The 19715-nt window shown below is 47.5% G+C and overlaps 1 protein-coding gene across 3 annotated transcripts in view; it reads right to left on the minus strand.

Annotated features, from left to right (window-relative positions):
- Positions 1-695: 695 nt before the first annotated feature.
- Top3a (DNA topoisomerase III alpha) overlaps positions 696-19715 on the minus strand; it is a 41232-nt gene continuing 22212 nt past the window's right edge. The window contains 11 exon segments of one of the 3 annotated variants that reach the window (NM_001427456.1): positions 696-5293; positions 7008-7696; positions 8512-8634; positions 10264-10407; positions 12133-12298; positions 12400-12513; positions 13956-14085; positions 14211-14396; positions 15364-15571; positions 16688-16770; positions 18593-18667. In NM_001427456.1, the coding sequence (NP_001414385.1) occupies positions 5115-5293; positions 7008-7696; positions 8512-8634; positions 10264-10407; positions 12133-12298; positions 12400-12513; positions 13956-14085; positions 14211-14396; positions 15364-15571; positions 16688-16770; positions 18593-18667 (2097 nt within the window). In that variant the 3' untranslated portion in view covers positions 696-5114. 3 annotated transcript variants of the gene reach the window in all.

Raw genomic sequence — 19715 nt, forward strand, 5'->3', positions numbered from 1 at the left:
CTCTGCCCATAGCGGGCTAGGCCCTCCCACATTAGTCATGAATCACTATAACCCCTATAGACTTGTTACAGGACAATCTGACGGAAATATTTTCTTGACTAAGTTCTCTCTTCTCAGATGACTCTAGCTTGTGTCAAGTTGACATAAAACCAGCCAGCATATTGTTGAAAAAAGATCATCCCATCACAAATGAGGCAGCTGAGTCTCCGTAGGTATGGAATGGGGGAGGGGGGGTCAGGAACCAAGCTGAGGCCAGACTTGTCTAGCCGTTCGTTTCCTTGGTGTGGCCTGACCTAGCAGTTCTTAGTCACAGAACACCCAGGAGTATTATCTGTGTAGACTTAAAAATCTCCAGGGCACTCGGTGTTTTGAACATGTGAACTCTATGGTATAAAAGGCTCATGTATTGAAGATTTGGTCCATGGTGGCGGATGATTCTGTCATGTTCAGGAGAAAGTATTTGTATTAGCACAAAGGGGCAGAGGCACAGCTCAGGGCAGAGCCTGTCCTGGCTTCAGTCACCAGCAAAATTTCCAGCAACTGAGCTCATCAGTGGAGGGCTGGCCCACTGTGAAAATGAACAAAGGCCTGACATGATTTGCCTATCAGACTGTCTCTATGATAGGGACACACTGGGCAGCTGCCATGAGAATTATTTTCAGAGACTTCCACCCAAGGAAAACGGGACTCATTGCTGTCCTGGATAGTTATTTTATTATTATTATTTTTCTAAGTTAAAAAAATGTCCCCATCAGATTGGCTTATAGGCAGGTCTGTGAGACATTTTCTTGATTAATAATTGATGTGGAATGGTTCAGTCCACTGTGGGCAGTGCCAACCCTGGGCAGGTGGTGCTCGGTTGTACAAGAAAACAAAACTGAGCAACACTGAACCAGTAAGCAGCTCTTCCGTAGTCCCTGCTTCAGTTCCTGTGACTTCCTTGCATGATGGAGACTGTAAGCTGTAAAATGAAGTCATCTCTTTCCTCCCCATGTTGCTTTTGGTCACAGTGTACATCACAACAGCAGAAAACAAACTAGGACAGTGGCTTTGACAAATTACTTTCAGGGAAAGCCAAGTATGAATCAAAGTTGAATTTATTTAAAAGCAGAAAGGTAAAGGAAGAAGAGACACAAGAGGGGAGAGACCTGAGTGTACACGGGACAGGATGAGTGTGGCTCTCAAGTTACATCTCTAAATTGCTAAGAAATGTCCCTCTCTGTAGCAGCACATTCAATAAACAGATTAGCAGTAGATTGACATGCAAATTTATGAAGTGCCCTCTGCCCTGTCTCTTGGATTATACTCCTGTCTATAAATTAATCTGATAGAAGAGAAAAGCTGGGAGCCTTAACAAAGGTTTACGAGGGTGCTATTAAGGCTTAGGGGAACAGGTTGTCCTAGGGACTCAATGGGCTACATTACCCTGTCTCTAAATTAAGGCAAGCCTGCTTACTGACCCGAGTGTCTTTGGGATATACACCTTGCCTCCACAGGCAATTTTGGTTTTATCAGTGCTGTCTGAAAATTTTCAACTCCATTAGCAGGGTCCACAAGCCAGACATTACTCCTCCCATCCTGCCTCAAGGTAACTGTAGCAGACCCTCAAACCACACAGTCAGCAAGCAGAACCAGCTACAGTGGTGCACGCCCCAAACTCTAGCACCTGGGAGGCTGAGGCAGGAGGACCAGGGCGGGCTTCAAGATCATATTACATCATAAATACAAGCACAGCTATAAGACAAGGTGGGGGAGGGGGAAGGAAAAAAGAACTAATAAGGGTGTGGAATAATAAGACTAAAATGGTGCAGACACTATAAACATTTAAAGTTAGCAAAAAGGGTTAACATTTCATTGCTGTATAGTCCAAAATGGCTGAAATGCCACCCAGGAACCAGTTTATGCAGGTTTCAGCAGCACCACACACCAGAGTGATACGGCAGTCCCTCTCATTCGCCTCAGTGCCCTTTGGTCTACTGGGGTACAAAATTCTCTCAGAGGCGAGGGAGACAGATAGATGTGCAAACCTCACAGGCCATACATGGGATTGAAGACCCATATAGAGACCAGAAGAATGTGGTATCTCTCTCCCGACCCTCTGACTATCTGCCTTTTGGACACCCTGTCCCCAGAGGACACATATGCCCTAAATTTCTCACAGGCTTGGAAGTCTGCATCAGATTGTAGCATGAGCTACAACCAGTTAAAACTACAGTTGAAGGGTCACAGTTGTGGCAGGATGACATGCAAATCCACTAAGTGCCACCTGTCCTGTCTCTTGAATTATAAGGAAAAAGGCAGACATGGGGCTGGAGGAACTGAGAGTTCTATCTACATCTTGTTCTAAAGACAGCCAAGTGAAGACTGGCATCCCGTGTGGTTAGGAGGGTCTCACTGCCCACCCCCGAAGTGACACATTTCTACCATCATGGCCACACCTAGTAGTGCCACTCCCTGGGCCAAGCATACTCAAACCACCACACTGCCCTTTAAAGGATGGAGTTTGGTCCCTAGCATCCGTACAATGGGTGGCTTACGACTACCTGTAATTCCAGCTCCATGGACTTGATGCTCGCTTTTGGACTTGGTGGGTACCTGCACACATATAACGTAGTGCAGACATGCAGAATAAGATCCTCTTATCCAGTACTTCATGGCCTTAGCGTGGGACCTAATAGATGTCCCTGAACTCAGCTTTAGGTGGCATCCTTGCTGGCCAGGTAAGCTCCACTCAACCTCCAGCGTCCCTGCCACCAGCACCCCTCCATCTGGCAACTCCACTCCCATCCTCCCCTCTCTCTTCTCCGTCTTGTTCCCTCCCACTGCCTTTCTTCCTCACCCACACACATCCTCTCCCTCACATTCATTTAAGGACTTCACACAATGAACCCAGGGAACAACTGTCACCCCGCCCCCAACATCTGTCCCCTTGACAAGGCAGCTAACAGAGACCTCAACACTGTCTGGGTATGTGTCCCCTTCCCCCTGACAGACCCATCCCCAACACAAACTGCTTTAGGTCCAGTCTGCCATCACTGACCCCAGCAGACTCTCCAGCACCCAGCCCTGGGTACCCAGCCTTGCCCCCCCTCACACCCTACTCCACTTCTTTGTCTTTTTCTCTCTCCCACTGGTACTCCAGGAGAACTGACCAGTGCTATTTCCTTCATTTTGTTTTTTTAAAGGTGAGAGCTGACTTTGGAATCCAGAACTTCCAATTGTAGGATCAAGGCACAACTTCTTGGCTGTCTCCAGTATTTGCTTGGACTAAGACAATGCCCTGTCCAAGGCCAGTTGTTATCCTTGCTGGCTTTGCTAGGAATGTACAACTCGCTAATTCTCACCTTCACCAATTTTTTAAAATACAATCTAAAAAAAAAAAAAAAAGGATTTATTTATTTTAGCTGTCTTCAAACACACTAGAAGAGGCTATCAGATCCCATCACAGATGGTTGTGAGCCACCATGTGGTTGCTGGGAATTGAACTCAGGACCTCTGGAAGAGCAGTTAGTGCTCCTAACTGCTGAGCCATCTCTCCAGCTCCCCCCCCCCCCCCACTTTTTAAAGCATAAAAGAGCTGCTTAAAAATCCAAGGAGCGGCAGGCGTGGTGGTGCATGCCTTTAATTCCAGCACTCGGGAGGCAGAGGCAGGTGGACCTCTCTAAGTTTGAGGCCAGCCTGGTCTGCAAAGAGAGTCCAGAATAGCCAGGGCTACACAGAGAAATCCTGTCATGAAAAACCAAAGTCTAAGCAGCAATAAAGACCTTGGACAAAATTTCCAAATAAACAAATAAATGGAAGCTGGGCATGGTACACCTTTATTCCCAGCCCTCAGGAGGCAGAGGCACATGGTCTCTGAGCTTGAGGTCAGCCTGGTCTATAAAGCACATTCCAGGATAGCCAGGGCTACACAGAAAAACCGTTTCAAAACAAAACAACAACAACAAAATGAATGACTCACTCTCAACAAATCCTGTGAACATTGTGCGAAGGGAAAGGTGCTAGGCACAGCAAGTCCGTGAGGTGTCTACTGAAGTGATCAAACAGGTAGGCCAGCTGTGAGTGATGGACCAGGGTCAGACCCTAAATGCAGGCTGCAGATGGTACCCAATGAGCAATGGTAGGAATATTCACTGGAGAACCTGCTGGCAGCCAGGCTGAGAGTTCCTATCTATTCAAGACTATTGCTCTGACCTGAGAACAACCCCAGTTGCTTCATGAACTTGTAAATCAAGGAACAATTCACACTTCACTTCTCAAGTGTGGACAAAGCTAACATGGCTGGCTAGAAGTTTGTGAGCGCAAACAAAGGACACAGCCTCTTCTGCAAAGGCCAGTCAGTATCCTGGAATCTGCCGGCTTCAAGGGACAACAGCAGGGAAGAACCCTGCAAGAGAGTGCAGAGATGGATGGGGAGAGTCCCAAGAAGAGGCCCTTTGGCCTTCACTGGCTCCTGCTGGCATCCCCAGCCTGAATGCCACCAGAAAATGTGGATGGATTTTTTTTTTCCCCCCGGAGCTGAGGACCAAACCCAGGGCCTTGCGCTTACTAGGCAAGCGCTCTACCACTGAGCTAAATTCCCAACCCCCATTTTTTTTTTTTTTTTCGGAGCTGGGGACCGAACCCAGGGCCTTGTGCTTCCTAGGCAAGTACTCTACCACTGAGCTAAATCCCCAGCCCCCCCCTTTTTTTTTTAAATTAAGGCACATGAGCTATGGGTGTCCTAGGCTGAGCAGGAGGGGAGGCTTCTGCCACTTCTCAAACAGCTGTCAGAAAAGGCCCACTGGGATGCCCAGAGCCGGTGCTGCTTCTCATGTGGCAGACAGTGGCCACGGCCCGGGTTTGGAAGGTCACTGAGGTCAGCTCTGCTTACATGCTGACTGCTCATCTTCTCACTTTCCATTAGTGCGCAGCCAGTCACTCCTGAGCCAGACAGAGCAACGGCATCCAGCAGAGCCAGCCAGATTTTCCAGACGTGTCTGGTCTTTGTACTCCTCAACAAAGGAAGGCCAACTCTAAAACCCAATACCTCCCTAGGTTTCCAGGACAGTGGATGGTCACCTGGTCCAGTTAGTTCATTTCTGGTTAGGTGACTTCCTCCACCTCACCTGCCATCATCTGTTCTGAGGACAAAAGGGCCGGGTGTGTCCAGGCTGGTGGCAAAGACTACATTTCCGAGGCTTTTTTACTGTAGACCCTGCATCTAAGGAACCAGCTCTTTGTCTTTTGCTTGCAGCCTCTGGTCTCTGGGCTTTTCCTCTGCCTCCTGGCCATGCTGGGGCTGCAAAACTCCCTGTGGAAGGAGACAGGAAAGATGTGCTCACAACTGATCTGATCAAGTAGCAAGAACCAGACCCAATGCCAGGTGTGGAGCCGCAGACCTACAATGCTAGTCCCTGAGGGCAGAAAGGTCACCAAGGGTAGTCAGCGTGGGCTACATGAGACTATGTCTCAAACCAAAACCAAACCTAAACCCAAAAGGTACAATGTTGTTTTACAAGGCAGGTGAACCTACAGGCCGGACTCCCTCGGCTTTGTAAAGGTCAGCTCTTTGTCAAGGGCATGATGTACCGAACACCCATTACTTGCTTTCTTTTTCTTTGTAAACTACTTTATTTTTATGCGTGTGTATGTGTGTGAGCTTCTGTGAGTGCAAGTGTCTGCAGAGGAGGGCACTGGACTCCTTGGAGCTGGAGGCACAGGAGGTTGTGATCCACCTGAGGTGGTGCTGGACCCAACTCAGGGTCCTCTGGAAGGGCGTCAAGAGTTCTTAACAACAGCTATCTCTCCAGCCCTTTCTTTTCGTAAAGAAACTCAAGTTCTTAGAGACTGCTGTGATAAGGCGGCAGTGGTAATTTCCTATATACCCTTCCTACATAGCAGAAACCCAAGCTCCCTAAGCAGAGAGTCTGCGATCGCTAGCCAGCTCCCCAGCTTCACCTTGCCTTCGAGGGACCCTGAGCACTCTGACCTTCCAGTTTATAAACAGGCCTCAATGCTGGCTGCCCTGTCACTGGGGTTAACTCCTCATCTGGCTTAGAGGTCATGTCACTTCTGGTGACCCTGGAAAGTCTCAAGTGTGTACAAGGCCACGGGCTCTGCAGTTATTTCAATATGGGAGAGGAAAAAGATGCACTGTCTGGTGGCCCTGAGTCCTGTGCTTTTCACCAAGCCTTCCAGTATTTCTTACATCTGGAGGCACAAATACAATAATCATATGAAGTCAGCACTGGGGGCACATGCCCGTTATTCTGGTACTCAGGAGGCTGAGGCAGGAGGCTTACAGGTTTGAGGCCGGCCTGGGCTATATACATAACCTGCCTCAAAATGTGCACCCCAGACACAAAAAAATAAATAAGTAAACAAAGAAATCATGGTCTGAAACTAGCCTGGCTCCTGTATGAGCAGGAGCCGTCCTGTGGAATTAGTGGTGGGAGCGTCTTACAGCTGAGGAGACTGAGGCTGATAGGCTCAGGCAACTGAGGTGGAAGAGATGTGCTTAGCTTTAGGCTAGACAGATTGTTTACTGCTGTGCACCGTGGTAGCTGGAACAAACGTGATTCAGTGTCGGGGTGCCAATCCTTATAGCACTCATCCCTGAGACACTATGGCTAGGTTATGTAGCTCTGGGCACACCTATATATCTTCAGTCAGTGTGCCCTAGGTAAAATGAAGCTGGTATCAAGGACCTAGCAAGGGTGGGTCTGCAGGGGAAAAGACTGTCATTCCTACCTTGGGCCCTGTCACTGGGATACCAAATAAAGCCTTTCCCTCGCCTGAGCCTCATCTCACTTGCAATGCTGATGAAATGCAGATGAAAGATGCCCGATGGGTATCTGTCACAGCGTGGGGCACCGTACTAAACAATGAGAAAACAGCAAAGCACTGCCCTGCGGATCCCCACCACACCCATCTGCCCTCCCTCCTCCTCTGGTCTCTACACTCGGTCTCTGCACTTGTAGCCACTGTGAAAACCTACGTAGGGACCTGCTGGCCTGCTGCCTCACCTGGGGCCATGTTCTCATCCACCCACTGAAAGAAGCCACACTGCTGCTCCCGTGGCTTGGCACAGGTGTGGAACTGGCGTCCTTTGTTGGGCCCATCCTTCTGTACAGTCCGTGTGACAGCAGGCTGCCCGCACAGGCAGGATGCACCTCCATCACCGTCACCACCAAGGCTGCCGAACCCATCCATGTGGCTGCCGAAGCCTGAGGGGCATCCTACCGAGTTGCCTGGGGGTCTTGATACAGAGGTGGGGGGCCCTCCTCCAGTGGGGTGGCTGCTGTCAGCCCACAGGAAGAAGTTGCAGTCACCACCACTGCACTTATAGAAGTGCCGGCCCTGGTTGGGGCCCTGCTTGCGGACGGTGAGCAGCACAGCCTCCCGGCCACAGTTGCAGGTCACAGAGTTGCCCTCAGCAGCAGCAGTGGGTGGTAGCAAGGTTTGGGCCACTGCCTTCGAAGGTCCAGTATGTCTGTTAACCAGAGGTTGAGACAGGCTACGCTGACTGCTGTCCATCCTGTTGAGGGCCTGGCTGGCCTGCAGGTGGCCAGAGGGCTGGCTCGCTCTTGGTGGAGCCCGTGAAAATCGCAGGCCGAAGATTTCCTTCAAGGTCTCATCACATCCACCTATGCAGCCGACAAACTCCAGGGGCATAGATGGGGGAAGGCTACCACGCTTAAACTTCAACTTCAACCTAGTGAGGCCAAGAAGAGACAAGATGTTATTCTTTGTCCTGGTGCACTGTGGTGGCCAGCCACAGCCTCCCTGCATACCCCAGGAAGCCCATTCAGAGTGCAGGAGCAGACAGATGAACTCTCAGACTAACAGACCACCCAAATATTGGCACCTCTGGAAAGTTCTACTTCTCTACATCACTGGCCCCCCAGGACTCTGGGGTTCTTTCAAGGTAAGGAAGTCAAGATGGGCAAGATGTGTCCAGCCCAACCCCATGCTTCCACATGGGCTCAGTGGAGAGTTTTCCAGAAACAATGAAATGTGATGGTTCAGTGGAGTGCAGGACAGGGATGGTTGTGTTTATATCCCGTCTCACCCAAATGAAAAGCAATATTACTCTCTTCAGTGGTGCTGCTGTGTATCTGCTTTAGAAAGTGTTTTGTTCTATAAATCAGTTTTAAAAATGTTAGTAAGAAATGCACGTGCCAAGCTGGCCTGATGAAACGTCTTCTCCCAGCACTCAGGAGGCAGAGGCAGCCAGGTCTCTGTGACTTCCGCAAAGAATGAGAACAGCATGCCCTAGAGCAGTGGTCCTCACCTTCCTAACACTGCGACCCTTTAGTATAGTTCCTCAGTTGTGGTGATCCCCAACCATAACTTTATTTTCATTGCTATTTCATATATGTAATTTTGCTATTGTAATGTAAATATTTTTGGAGATAGAAGTTTGCCACAGGGATCATGACTCACAGGTTGAGAACTACTGCCTTAGACACTATGGATTTCAAAGAGGACAGGAAAGAGCTCTGCATGCCCCAGGGTCATCCAGCTCACCTGTACACAGGGGCTGGCTGACAAACGGAACATACACTGCTGTCCCTGCTGGCCTCCAGCACCGAGTCAGGAAACCACACGGCTGAGCGACATTCTGGGAACCCCGTGCAGCTAAGGTAGAACCTGAGAAGCAGAGTGGACAGGTCAAGTCCAGGGATTCGGAAGGCACTGGTCACATTCATCTGCCAGGAACAGCCTGCTGTCATTTTCTTGGTTTTCTAAGTCATGGTCTCCCTGTGAAGCCCTGGCTGGCCTGGAACGTGCTCTATAGATCAAGTCAGCCTGATCATAGAGACCGACCTGCCTCTGCCTCCTAGGTGCTGGGATTAAAGGGGTGTGCCACCAGACCCCACCCTAAGAAAACACTTCTTGGCTTACACTTAGAATACACCTAATTGGACATCCTGACACAGAATAATTAAAAGTTCTTTTTGCATGAGAAGCAAAAGATTGCATGTATAGATGTGGTTGCTGGCACAGAAGACAGAGGCAGGTGAATCTCTGTGGATTCAAAGCCAGCCTGGTCTACAGAGCCAAGTTCTATCTAGGACAGCAAAGGTTACAGTGAGAAACCCTGTCTCAAGCGGGAAAAATGTTAATTATTGCTGACTCTCCTTAGGCCAACACCACCACCAGTGACTAGGTGTGGTGTTTCTCCAACATAATTCCAGAACTTGGGAAGGGAGATGTAGAGCTCAAGGTTAGCTTAGGCTACATAAGCAAACCCTAGATCAAAGTCAAAACAAAACAGAAACTCATTCTGGGTTGGGAGGAGGTAGAAGAAAGCTGCCAAGTATATGAGGCCCTGGGTTCGACTCCTACATTTCAAATAACAAAAATGAAGATAGACAAACAACAACAAAATCCCTGGGGCTGGCGAGATGGCCCCATGGTTAGGACATGACCCATTCTTGCAGAGGACCCAAGTTTGTTCCCAGCACTCAAACTGGACAGTTCACAGTCAGCTGGAGCTCCAGTTCTAGGAGACTCAAACCGTCTTCTGGATTCTGCAGGCATCTGCATGCTTGTGGAGCGTGTATAGACAAGTGGCTCACACACATAAAACTGTTTAAAAACGGGGTTGGGGATTTAGCTCAGTGGTAGAGCGCTTGCCTAGGAAGCGCAAGGCCCTGGGTTCGGTCCCCAGCTCCGAAAAAAAAAAAAAAAAAAAAAAAGATAAAAAAAACAAAAAACAAAAAAACTGTTTAAAAACATCCCATGTGGGGTTGGAGATTTAGCTCAGTGGTAGAGCGCTTGCCTAGGAAGCGCAAGGCCCTGGGTTCGGTCCCCAGCTCCGAAAAAAAGAAAAAAAAAAAAAAAAGAATTTAAAAAAAAAAAAAAAAACATCCCATGTATAATGCAGCGTTGTGAGGTAGACATGACCCTTAAGGAAGGGAAAAATTATTTTATGTGTCTGGTGCCCTTGGAGGTCAGAAGGCAATGGATTCCTTGGAACTAGAGTAGTGGATGGGTGTGAGATGCTTGTAGGTACTGGGAACCAAACTTGGGTCTTTTATAAGAGCTGATCCATCTCTCCAGCCTGCCTCCTTTTCAGGGAATATACATTCCCGTGGCACTCAGCACCCAGGTGCTACCTTGCTACCCTCCCAGTTCTATCCTCTTGCCCCGTGTCTGCCGAGGGCAGGCCTGCTTCTAAATACTAATATGGGCATGGTCTGAGATGGCCTTTCAGAGCTACGGCCAACGCCATATACACGGGGTGAGAAGGTAAGAGGGGAGCCAGGCACTAACCCACCACTCTTCTTGGTCTTGAGGACCATATCCTTGTTACACTGTGGGCACTTCCGAACAGGCTCTGGCATGGCTGGGTAGATCTCTTCTTGCTGAGCCACCTCTGTCCTTTCTCCTAAGTACTGAGATAAGGCCTCATCCAGCCTGAAGAAAAAGAAGATACACAAACCAGTTTCATTAATAAGGCCTTTATAGCACTCTTAGGTATCAACAATACACATGAGACCAGAGCCAGTGGGTTAGGGAGCCGAAGGCCAACATAGGAAGCAGAGGACAGGAAGGAGATGGAGCTCTCTACCCCACTGCCCCTGGCTCCAGGCTCCGATATGATGGCAGCCCTAGGTTTACACAAACAATTCACATTTAGCAATGTCTGTCTATACAATGTGGCAACAGGGTAAACTTAAGGATTAAAAGCCCAAACGGGTTGGCCCAAAGGTTGGGTGGGTAAATGAGCAAGCCTGACAACCTGGGTTGGAGTTGAACACCCACAGTGCAAGAAGAGAACTGTCTCCTAAAAATTGGCCTGTCCTGCATACATTTACCTTGGTATGTATACATTCACACACACGCACATGCACACACACGAACACACATGCACACACACGCACAAACTGGCACTTCCTGGCATCCATATAAATAATGGCCATGCAGAACACTGACCCTGCACATCGAGAAGTTGCCCAGTGAACACCAGCTGGGTGTCCTAATTCCAATCAGTCCTGCCACTACCTGGAGTGAGTGAGACCCCAAAGACTGAGCTCAGTGGCCAAGACTGTTCCCCTTTCATGCACTAGCTGCAAATCTCAGGACATGGCCTGTGCTTCTGACTGCAAAGGGGGCTTCCCTGGGTCTGATTCACTGTGTGGGTCATGTAACTCAGAATAGCCACACAGGAGAGAGATGCAAAGGGCGAGGCCCACCAGCCGACTGCATGGCGGTGCTTCCCCAGTGTCTACTCAGCTATTTAAGAGCTTAGAACATAGTTTGTATGATGTCTTCAACACTTAGACACAGCTGGTGAATCGTGAGCCGCAGGTGACCAATCTAATCTTCAGTGCCACCCTGGAGTAGCTAAAGCACTGCCTCATGGGAATTTCTCCTGAAACTAATCCTAGCCTATGGCTTAGCAAGGGCTTCCCAGCCACCAGGCAACTGGCAGACAAAGATATCATCAAAGATACAGAGTTCAAGTGTGCTAGAAATCAAACTAAATATGTTCCTATTCCAATGAACCATAGCATCAGGGTTAGAAAACACTTCTTTCCTTCCTTCCTTCCTTCCTTCCTTCCTTCCTTCCTTCCTTCCTTCCTTCCTTCCTTCCTTCCTCTTTGGAGACTGGGTGACATTTTGTAACCCAGGATATCTTTGAATTCACAGCAACCGTCCTGCCTCTGTCACCTAAGTGCTAGGATGACACGCAAGAGTCACATTACCTTTGGTTTGAAAATTATTATTTTTAACAAAACGCATACTGTTTGCTAATTGGCCACCCCTAAATAAATGCTCCAGAGAATGAATAGATTCCACACTAGGACGTGGATTAACTGATTTAAAGGATTGCTGACAACCAAGGAAGCATAAAAGGGAGAGAATGGCACTTCTAAAGCTCAGATCTATTAGAGACAGTTTTTCTAGAAAGGAATAAACTGAATCCAGAGGGGAAAATCCAAGGGACAGTACCTCTGTAGCTGGCCCCCTCCCCAGGGGTTCTCAGTTCTGGGGGTGCTGTGGCCTCCTCCCCAGGGGCTCTAAGTTCTGGGGGGGGGGTGCTGTGGCCTCCTTCCCAGGGACTCTCAGTACTGGAAGGTCTGGGGCATGGCTGGGAGCTACAGAACACCAGCACAGGGGAGCAGGGTTGGCACTCACTTCTTTGCCTTCGCCACTGCTTCAATGAACACCTGCTTGTATTTCTGCACTTGCTGCCTTAGAACCTGAAACTTATCCTTCTTGCCCTCACAGATCAGCTTGAGATCAGCTTCCAGCTCGGCACGGAGGTTAGGCTTGGACATCTCGTAACCCATGGAATCATAACCTGTAGGGAAAGGGCAGTGCTATGAGGTTCTAAATGACATCTTGAGGAACTTGGGACACCTTGGCCTCCCCACTGTCCTCTGCAACTCCCTAGTGTTTTACCTTCCACAAGTCCCATGCCCAGGTGCCCAGGGAGGAACCGCTTGTCTGAGGTGAGTCCCACATACATCCGGGCTTTGATGGTCTCGATGTGTTCTGCATGAGTTGCATCAGTACCTAGAAACCATTTCCTTATCATCACCACCACCACATCACCATCATCACCAACCACATCTAGTAAAGCCCCAGTTGGCCTTGAACATGCTCTGTAACCAAGCCTGTCTGTCCTTGAACTCTGACTCTTCCCCTACCTCCCAACTGCAGGAATTGCAGCTGTTTGCCACCAAGTCCATCTCACATTCCCATTATTCTGAGGTGATACGGACGGCAGCACCAGCATGGCCTGTGGATCTCATTCACCATGGGTACCTCTTATGCCTGGGCAGTTTATGCAGATAAGATCTCTTATTCACATCTGACTTATGTTAGCAGTCTCAGAGCCACACTGACTTTCCTCTCTAACATCTGAGGGCTCACGACTGCCAATTCCAGCCTTACAACTCCTTATCTCTTTTCCCATGTCAGAGTGGCCCACTGGACCGCCTGCAACATCTATACTTCTCAATTTTGCTTTGTCCACCTCTGTTCAAGAGCTGTGGCCCAGGGAGCTTTTAAGTGTAGCTGCTAGGGAGATACAAATCAAAAATCACAATGGAATGCTATACCGAGCCTGGCTTAATTTTAAGTTTCTGCACGGGTATGTGCATATGAGTGTAGGTACCCTGTAGGTACCCATGAAGGGGACATCAAGATCTCCTGGAGCTGGAGTTACAGGCAGCCATGAGACATCTAACATGGGAGCAAGGAACTAACGGCTGCGCCATCTCTCCAGCCCCTGGAATTGCACTTTTTATTATTTTTGAGGCAGCGTCTTGGTATATATGCAAGGTAAATCCTGAACTCTTGATCTTCTTGCCTTCTTGTCCTCCTAAGTGCTGGGATTATATGCCTTTGCTACCATACTCGCTAGGTTCCCAGGCCTTTTTAATTTTATTTTGAGACAAGCAGCCAGTCTGGCCTTGAAACTTTTAACTTTCCTGCCTCAGTTCTTAATTGGTCTTAATCAAGATGAACAACCAATCCAAAGGTCATAGGTGCCCTTCAACTGAGTCTTGAGTCATAATAAACACCTATATCATTATACACATGGTACAGTGTTGGCTTCTTCAGGTCTCCTGGGCTCAGTGTTAAGAGTGCTTGCCTCGTTTGCACAAGACTCTGGGTTCTAACTCTAGCACTATAAAAGCAAATTTAAAAAACACATTAGTCATGGAGTTATCTGGACTGGATATTAATAGTGCATGCATTTTGTGACCTTAGGTAAGGTTTTAACCGGCACAGGTCTGACTGCAATGTTTTTCTTTCTTTTTTGTGTCGGGATTTGGGATGGAATTAAAGGGCTTCGTGTATAGTAGGCAAATGCTGCCACTGAAGTACACTCCCAGGCTTTCACTGAAAGTATAGAATAGAGACAGGAATAGAATGCCTTCCCTACGAGAAGGTCATGCCTGGCCTACAACATGCCCAAGAGACATGAGATTGCCACTGAAGATACTGACCAATACCATGTTTCTCCATGAGGGCGATGAGGTCAGCTTCGGTAAGCAGTTGGGGTGGGCTAGTCTCCCCATCCACCATTTCCACAGTGCTGGGCTGAAAGCGGAAGCCTTGCTCATAGACAGGGAGGAGCTACAGGGGGAGGACATGTAGGGCTCAGATCATCTGTCCTCATGCTCAGTTCAGCCCTGCTCCATCAGGAGTCACAGGCTGGAGCCCAACTGCTGCCCCTGTCCCTGGTGACCACCCCTTGTCACCTTGTCACTCCAGTGGTCATACGGATACACATCTAGATAGTTACGGGCCAGGATTATGAGGCCATGGGCTACAAAGCGCTCCTGGGCAATGTCGATCTCCACGGTAGTCTCTTGCCCCTGAGCATCCTGAGAGCAGCAAGCCAGGAAATGGCGAACGATGAACTCATACAGTCGCCGATCATCTCCCTGAAGAAACAGAGGGGGTGAAATTCCTTCCAGAACAGTATGTTTCAAAGAGCACAATACCAATGAAGTTTCAACTTGATTTATGCCACTGTGACCCACGAATTTGCACAGAATTGGACCCACAGCTCCTCAAGCCCTCATAACATGAGTGTAAGAGTCCTTGGGAAGCTACTTTCTTGTCGCCTTTTTTTTTTCTAAAAAATGAAGTGTCTCATTATAGAGCTCTACTCAGACTCAGGAATCTGCCTGCCTCTGAGTGTCAGGATTAAGGAAGTATGCCACAATGCAAAATTCACAACTCTGACCAGGACTAGTGAGATGGAAGCACAAGAAATTAGCAAGATACTTTCTAAATACTGACAGCTAACACTGAATGAAGCTTTAGGCTGCTTTCATGTCTGCACACACAGTGATTGTTGGTAAGCAAGGACTTAGTGAGGCTCACCCTATTAAAAAGTTCATGAGACATTCATCTACATATCTAGCAACCCCCTTTTAAGTATTCCTTTACCCACTTTATCGCACCAGCCCAAATGTTACCATTTATGAACAGTAAAGATATAACCCACACATAAATACAGAGCTTTCTGTGTAGATGTCCAGTTACAGCCTTTACTCTGACCCCTGCACATGCATGCCCACAACTAATAAAATGTAATAAAAATAACTAAGGCCAGGCACGATGGTGCACACTTTTAATCCCAGTACTAGGGAAGCAGAGACAGGTGGCTCTCTGCGTTTGAGGCCAGTCTCATGTACACAGTGAAACTTTGTTTTAACACAAAGGATGGAAAAATTTAAAACATAAAAACAGATGCACTGAAAGCTTCCTTCACTCCCTCTTGTAATAAAAGACATTTGGTATCACTGTTTCCAAATCCCAGAGCCGACAGAGTCCTGTCAGGCTTCAGCACCTATCCTGCACCTGCTCTGTGCTCCAGCAAGGTTCACACTCAGAGGAACCAACCTGCAGGCTGCTGGTGTATTTGGTGGGGTGAATGGGAGGGTGAGCTTGATCAGATTTGTTCCCATTTCGTGGAGTGGGGCCGCCTCGCTCTAGAATGTTCTGAGCAAAAGCCCCCCAGTGTGGATCCTGGGTCTGCTGTTCCACCAATGTAACCAGGTTTAAGTCTTTGGGGAAGATGTTTGTTTCTGTCCTGGGATAGCTGATGTACCTAAGAGAAAGGTACCAAAAGGACACTGTTAGGTGTTTTCATTGTTCTGTAACCACTGCAGGTGTAGGCACACAGCTGACACTGCCAATGTAACTGTAAACCACCTAGGCTGAGACAGGGTATCTGGAGAGAGGGTTCTCAAGGGGTGAAAGCATCAGGCTTCCCTGCTAGGATAGTCTGGGAACCTAGACAAGAAAGCAAAACCATACTGCAAGATGAAGGACCAAGACTCAGCAAGTTCCTTTTGGCAGGGCTGACCACTGGCTCTTCATAGCAATCAGTCTGACAGAAAGACGCTGGGTGGGGTAGGGCTCAACGGACTTGACTGTTCCAGCAGCACATTCCTCTGTAACTTTTTCTTTTTCTTTTTTTTTTTTTTTTTTTTTGGAGCTGGGGACGGAACCCAGGGCCTTGCGCTTGCTAGGCAAGCGCTCTGCCACTGAGCTAAATCCCCAACCCCTCCTCTGTAACTTTTTAAAATAAACTTCATTAGCTATCTGTTTTGTAAATATATACATCTGGGTACCATCAGTTTGCCTTTCAGAAGTCAGCATTGGATCCCCTGGAATTGAAGTTAGAGATGGTAATGAGCCACTATGTATGTGGGTGCTGGGAATTGAATTTAGGTCCGCTGCAAGAGTAGTAAGTCTACTTCATATATATTATATATTTCATATATATATATAATATTTCATATTATATATATATATGAAAAAACCCTGAATGTTTCAGGTCTTATTTTTATCTATCTATCTATCTATCTATCTATCTATCTATCTATCCATCCATCCATCCATCCATCCATCCATCTATCTATCTATCTATCTATCTATCTATCTATCTATCATGTTCTCAAGCAGTAACAAGCACACTTCACTGTAGGTAGGTACTCACTGGTCACACACATAGGAGGACTCCGTCAGGCAGAACAATCCCTAAATGTGCTGGCTGCTGGCTGACACTAGGTAGAACCCAAGATAATTACTGAGGAGTCAAGAGTAGGATTTAGCACAAAGTTAGTGTGCATACCTACTGTGTGCAAGGCCCTGGATTAGCTACTAATATGGAGGACAGGGGAGAGTGAGTTCAGATTGCTCTGTGAGCGTGTATATTTACCCTTGTGTATAGAGCTTTTCCGCAATCCTCATGGTTTCTTTGGCATTTATTCTCAATTTTCGAGACGCCAGTTTCTCTAGCTCCTGTCAACAGAGACAGAAGAAGCTTCTTGTGAGTCAGAGCACAACACAAGCACCTACTTCATCCTCAGGCAGCTCTGGCCCTGTCACTGCAGATATAGCGATCATGTCAAGAGGAGAGACTGCCGATCTCAACTAGTGGTGCTGTGGTTTAAAATGTACTTTTTTTTTTTTAAAGATTTATTCATTTATTATATATAAGTACACTGTAGCTGTCTTCAGATACACCAGAAGAGGGCATCAGATCTCTTTACAGATGGTTGTGAGCCACCATGTGGTTGCTGGGAATTGAACTCAGGACCTCTGGAAGAACAGTCGGGTACTCTTAACCACTGAGCCATCTCTCCAGCCCTAAAATGTACTTTTAATCAAAATGAAACAAACAAGCCAAAACCAACCAAAATGAGAAAACAAATATGAGCACAAAGGTGCCTGAAAGGCAGAGACAGGAAGATCTCTGTAAGATCTGGTGAAGATCTCTGTGATCCAGGTCAGCCTCGTCCATGGGAGTTCCAGACCAGCCAGGGGTCCATAGAAAAATCCTGTCTCAAAAATCCTGTCTCTACATAAACATAAATAAAAACGTTTTTTTCGGGTTCGGTCCCCAGCTCCGAAAAAAAAAATTTTTTTTTTTCTCTTTGGTTTGAGACACAGCTCCATATAGTCCAGGCTGCCCTTGAATTCATGATTCTCTTGCCTCTACATCCCAAAGGCTACATCACTCTAGCTTCCTGAGGAAGCCAGTGAGTGGTTCTTCAAGATAATGTTCAGCTGATACTTGTCCAAGATGCTGGCTGGTTTATAGCACCATGATGAGATAATATATTTTTTCTAGACAAGAGTTTTGTATGTAGGCCAGGCTGGCCTCAGATTCTAGCATCAGCTTCTTGACAGCTAGGATCACAGACCTGTACTACCACCCGTGACTGAAATCTGTGTCTTTAACAAGTAGTCTGACAAGAGAATGATGCTAAAATCTGAGAACCACACTTGGAGAATACGACTCAACACTCAAAAATTTCCCCTAGACACTGGAAACACCCTTTTCTGTTGACAATCTGCAAAGGCTGACCATGGTGGTGCATGATTTGAACCCCACACTTAGGAAGCAGAGGAAGGTGTAGCTCTGAGTTGAGGTCAGCCTGGTCTACAATAGTGAGTTCCAGGACAGCCAGGACTACATAGAAACCCTGTCTCAAAATATGTACCCCCCCAAAAATAAAAATTTTAAAAAGGGACTAAGAAGAGATCAAAATTCTGTGACTATGCAATGATGGTATTATAGAATACTTGTGTCCCTCTTTTGTTTTTAGAACCTTATATAGTACCTGTATTAAGAGGCTGGGCTAACTCAGGCCTTTCTGGTGCTTTTCTTCCTGGCTTTTGTTTTTGTTTTTTTTTTCTTTTCTTTTTTTCGGAGCTGGGGACCGAACCCAGGGCCAAGCGCTCTACCACTGAGCTAAATCCCCATCCCCTTGTTTTTGTTTTTAATTTTAAAGACAGAGTTTCTCTACATAGCCTTGGTGTTCGGCTTTTTTTTTTCCCCCAGAGCTAAGGACCGAACCCAGGGCCAAGCGCTCTACCACTGAGCTAAATCCCCAACCCCTCTACATAGCCTTGGAGCTTGCTCTGTAGACCTGGCTGGCCTTGACCTCATAGAGGTCAGGCTGCCTCTGCCTCCTAAGTGCATCACAACCACCAGTGCCTGGCCTCAAGATGGGTGATATTCCTTCCTTCCACTGCACCACGGCCCATGAAGAACCAGCCCAACAATAGGAAGTAACTGTTCCTTAGTGCCTGGGACAGCCTATCTGGCTGAACATACCACAGTGTCCAACGCTTGAGGCCGCCACTTGCTCTTTGGCTTGGACCTGACCTCTACCACGGTTGCCATGGGATCCTACAAATCAAAGAACACAAACCTTACATTAGTGTAGAGTATACTATACACCTGCTCAAGCCCCCTGCTATGTGGCCCGGGGAAGCACCCCATGCAGTGTCATACATTCTATGTGTGGATTATGGTGTGGATGCCGTCACTTCATCCTCACTTAAGTCAAGAATGAAAGACACTGTCACAAGCCTTTAAGTCCGTGGTTTAGAACTGATGGAATTACACTGTCTTTAGTGTGCATCTGAGCAAAGTCTCCAACCTACACGCTCCCTGTTATACTTTTCATATTTTAAACTCAGGATAATAGGGCTGGGGTTGTAAGTCAGTGTCAGAGCACTTGCCCAGAATGTTCCATCCAGCGTTCCATCCCTAACATTATGGACCTTCATACTTGAGATATAAACAGCAAAAATCATACAATACAAATTGCAAAACGTTCACAGACTCTGTTAATGAACACAAAACTTAAGTGGTTTGCTAGTGAGGAGAGTAACAAATCAAAATCCAGATTTCTTGGGGCTGGAGACATGGCTCAGTGGTTAAGAGCACCAACTGCTCTTCCAGAGGTCCTGAGTTCAATTCCCAGCAACCACATGGTGGCTCACAACCATCTGTGATTTCACTTCTTCACATGACCAATGGAAGGAGGTTGCATCAAATGTTTAAATTTCTCCCCAGATTCAGAATCCAGGCTCTGAATGCACTTAGCTGGCTCACTCTCACCTCTGGTGAAAGTATATACTTCAGAGAATTTCAGCTACCCACTTCTACCCTCCCACTGCATGTCCGTTATGCCCAGCTTCCCTTGCTATTAGATCCGGGTCTACTACTGCCCCACAAGTCAGGCCATGCCCCACTGCAGTCACTCCCTTAGGATGAAGACCCGACAAACTCCTGTGGTGGCTGTTAGTGCCCAGGCCTCAGGCTGGAAGTCTAGTGGGGAGCAATCTCAGACACTCCCAGGACCACCTTTGAACAAAGACCCCACTTATCAGTGGCCAGGCTAAATCAGAGATTTTATTCAGGTGTTCAGACTTGGCAGTAGGCACTGAGC

The sequence above is a fragment of the Rattus norvegicus genome, chromosome 10 (assembly GCF_036323735.1).
Source record: "Rattus norvegicus strain BN/NHsdMcwi chromosome 10, GRCr8, whole genome shotgun sequence".
NCBI lineage: Eukaryota > Metazoa > Chordata > Mammalia > Rodentia > Muridae > Rattus > Rattus norvegicus.